Source organism: Mandrillus leucophaeus, unplaced genomic scaffold (genome assembly GCF_000951045.1).
Source record: "Mandrillus leucophaeus isolate KB7577 unplaced genomic scaffold, Mleu.le_1.0 Scaffold986, whole genome shotgun sequence".
NCBI classification, from domain to species: domain Eukaryota; kingdom Metazoa; phylum Chordata; class Mammalia; order Primates; family Cercopithecidae; genus Mandrillus; species Mandrillus leucophaeus.
In genome coordinates, this window is record NW_012110763.1 from 707,525 (window position 1) to 710,909 (window position 3,385).

General features: G+C 50.1%; 1 protein-coding gene across 1 annotated transcript in view; it reads left to right on the forward strand.

Moving 5' to 3' along the window:
* The window catches only part of LOC105532811 (pepsin A-2/A-3), a 49,159-nt gene that overhangs the window by 41,019 nt on the left and 4,755 nt on the right, over nucleotides 1-3,385 (forward strand). The window contains exons 6-8 of the mRNA XM_011971103.1: nucleotides 1,623-1,739; nucleotides 2,735-2,879; nucleotides 2,982-3,080. Of these exons, the coding sequence (XP_011826493.1) occupies nucleotides 1,623-1,739; nucleotides 2,735-2,879; nucleotides 2,982-3,080 (361 nt within the window). The remainder of the gene's footprint in view (nucleotides 1-1,622; nucleotides 1,740-2,734; nucleotides 2,880-2,981; nucleotides 3,081-3,385) is intronic.

The window sequence follows — 3,385 nt, forward strand, 5'->3', positions numbered from 1 at the left end:
AGAAAAGAATACACTTGGCCAGACGCAGTGGTTCATGCTTGTAATCCCAGCACTTTGGGAGTCTGAGACAGGAGGATCACCTGAAGTCAGGAGTTCAAGACCAGCCTGGTCAACATGGCAAAACCCTGTCTCTACTAAAAAATACAAAAATTAGCCAGGCGTGGTGGCAGGCACCAGTACACCCAGCTACTCGGGAGGCTGAGGCAGGGAGAATGCTTGAGCCTGGGAGGCGGAGGTTGCAGTGAGCCAAGATTGTGCCACTGCATTCCAGCCTGGGCAACAGAGTGAGACTCCATCTCAGAAAATAAATAAATAAATAAAATAAAGGGAATACACTTAAAACAGACCAAAATACCATAACACAAAAATGAAAAGATTTGATCAAGATATATCATGGATGATGACATTTTTAAATCATGAAAGCAAGTTTCTTTTGTGATTTAATAAAACCTAGGTTCCATTTGTGACCGCGGGCTAATTCTAGGAATGAACAAAGAAATACATGAACAAACAAACAAATGAACAAAGAATAAATCAAATGTCAATTTGGGCTGAGTAGAGTGTTACGCGAGAATATCTGAGGGCATCATCCACTTTCTTAAGACACTCAACGTTCCTCTAACACTCACGAACGTCCTCCTCTTTTGAAAGGGTTCACCGTCATTCACTTGTTTCCTTGGTTGGTAACTACACGTCTAGGTCCTCGCTATATAGCATTACACTGTGAGACGTTCACAGCAAAGGTGGGTGGGTTCAGTGAGGGGGTCATGTTTTATACATGGCCAGTTCTCCGATGACTAATTTCTTATTGCCATCTACATTTGCTTCTGCATCTACCCTGAAACTGCAGAGATTTAGAAAATGAATATTGAAATAACAAGGACTCCTGCAATTTACAACAGGAAGGCTCTTTATCATGTATTCCTCTTGGCCAGTTGATGTTCAAGGTGGCTCTGAAATAGAATCTGCCTTTATGAGCACTTAAATATTTCACGTGGGGCCATTGTATCTCCCAGCTAGATCTGAGTCTCTCAATCTGGGCATTATTAACATTTCAGACCAGCATAAGTCCTTGCCAGGGACTGTCCCATGCATTGTAGGACATTTGGCAGCATCCCCAGCCTCTAAACATTAGATGCCAGTAGCATCCACTACCCCCACCCAATCAATCCAAAATGTCCCCAGACATTCCCCTGGGGGCGAAACTGCTCCCAGCTAAGAACAAGAGATCTCCACCATCAAGTCCTTAAGAGCTGACACTGTCACCCATTCACATCCCTGGGGTCGCCATGGCAACTAGAGTGAGTACCACGGTGGAAACCACACACTCAACCTAAAAGACCCATGTTCTTCCAAACGTAGTTCCACCACTCCCCCGCTGTGTGACCCTGGGCAGGTGACCTCACCTCCCTCAGGCTCAGTGTCCTCATGGTAAGTGGAAATAACAGTGACAGTGTCCACTGCGTGGGCCCTGGCCTAAGAGGACAAGAAACCACATTTGTCACACCCCAGGACAGCCCTGCCAAGTGCCCAATCAAGGGTACCTCTGAGGAGCCAACAGCAGATGTTCACACAAATGAACGAACAGAGAAATTCATGTCTTCTTCCCTCACTTTCCACAGCGATGATCAGAGTGGCAGCGTGGTGATATTTGGTGGCATTGACTCTTCTTACTACACTGGAAGTCTGAACTGGGTTCCTGTTTCTGTCGAGGGTTACTGGCAGATCTCCGTGGACAGGTGAGACTGCCATGGATGGACAGCATCCAGGCCTGCGCCCCAGATTCCATTTCCTTATGGATTCATAGCTAACCAGCTTTCCAGAATCCCCCCAGGAACAGCTGACACAGGGGAACACAATTCCGGGGGAAGGTGGAAGTTGTCCAGGCCAGAGAGACGCCCCTCCCTGGCGGAGGAGGGAAGAGCTGTCAAGGAAGCCGAGCCACTGTCCTCCTAGTCACGGAGGCAGGACAATCCACCAGCATCCCTGGGGAAAGCTGGGCGACCACCTGTCCACACATCTCAATTTAAGGGGCCTGGGACCCAGCACATGCTCCTCCAACTCGAGGAAATGTGTCACTTTCAGTCTAGAAGTAGGGCAAAATGGCTAAGAAATTACGTGAAGTCATTTCTCAAGAGTGAACAATTTCCCAGGACAAAGACTTTCCGTACTAAAACTAGGACCATCCCAGGCAAACCAGGACACATTGATCACCTCATGTCTGCCCAGCCATGCTAGAATTTCACCAGTTCCTCCAACTCCTGCCCCAGTCCTCTGGTCTCTGTCCCTTCCCGCATACCGTCCCCTGTTGATGTCCTCCTTCTCTCTTCACCTGCCTGGCATCCCTGGGTGTCTGCTCCGCTGGCTGCTTCCCTCCACCACCTCTCACCCTGGACCCTGTTTTGTTCCCTGCCGCAGGCCTGGCTTATCATCCTGCCCTTCTGCCACCATAACTTATCTTGACAGCCAGGCTGGGAGCTCCCTGCAGCCTGGAACTGTGAGGCTGTCTGGTTTAGCTTTGCGTTTCCCATGCCTGGGAGAGAGTAGGCACTTGTAAAATATTTGTTGGGTAAATGAATGCAGGATGAATGAGTATGTGAATGAGAGGAACAGAAATTTCACGCACTGGCCAATGGATGGGTGGGGAAGAAATGTCTGGGGTTACCTCCTGGTTCCTCCTTGGAGAGATGTACCCCTGAGGGCTCAGGGACCTTCACTTGCTTCTTGCCCTCAGCATCACCATGAACGGAGAGGCCATCGCCTGCGCTGAGGGCTGCCAGGCCATTGTTGACACCGGCACCTCTCTGCTGACCGGCCCAACCAGCCCCATTGCCAACATCCAGAGCGACATCGGAGCCAGTGAGAACTCAGACGGCGAGGTGAGTCCAGCCCCCGACGGCTCTGTTCTACACTCAAATAGTGGGTGTGCCAGGCACACGGGACCAAAACCCTTCCAACTTTTCTCACCTCACTCTTTCCAGATGGTGGTCAGCTGCTCAGCCATCAGCAGCCTGCCTGACATCGTCTTCACCATCAATGGAATCCAGTATCCTGTGCCACCCAGTGCCTACATCCTGCAGGTGCGGCTCTGGACCATCCACTAGAGGGGCTCACACAGAATGTGGCCACAGAGTCCCCCTCTGCAGAGGGAAAGTGCGCTTCCACCAGCTGAAGTCGAGAGGCAGAGGCAGACGAACATCTGCCCCAGACAGCTCCGGAGAGAAGGAACAGATTAAAAACAAACACAGAAATAAGAACTCGGATACAGCCCCCTAAGGGAACAAGTGAAGCAAAGGTTAATGGAGGGAAAAGAGGATTCTATTTGGACGCCTGGGTCCAAGTCCTGGGTCTGAATTACCAGCCCATTGATTCTCAGCAAGCCACA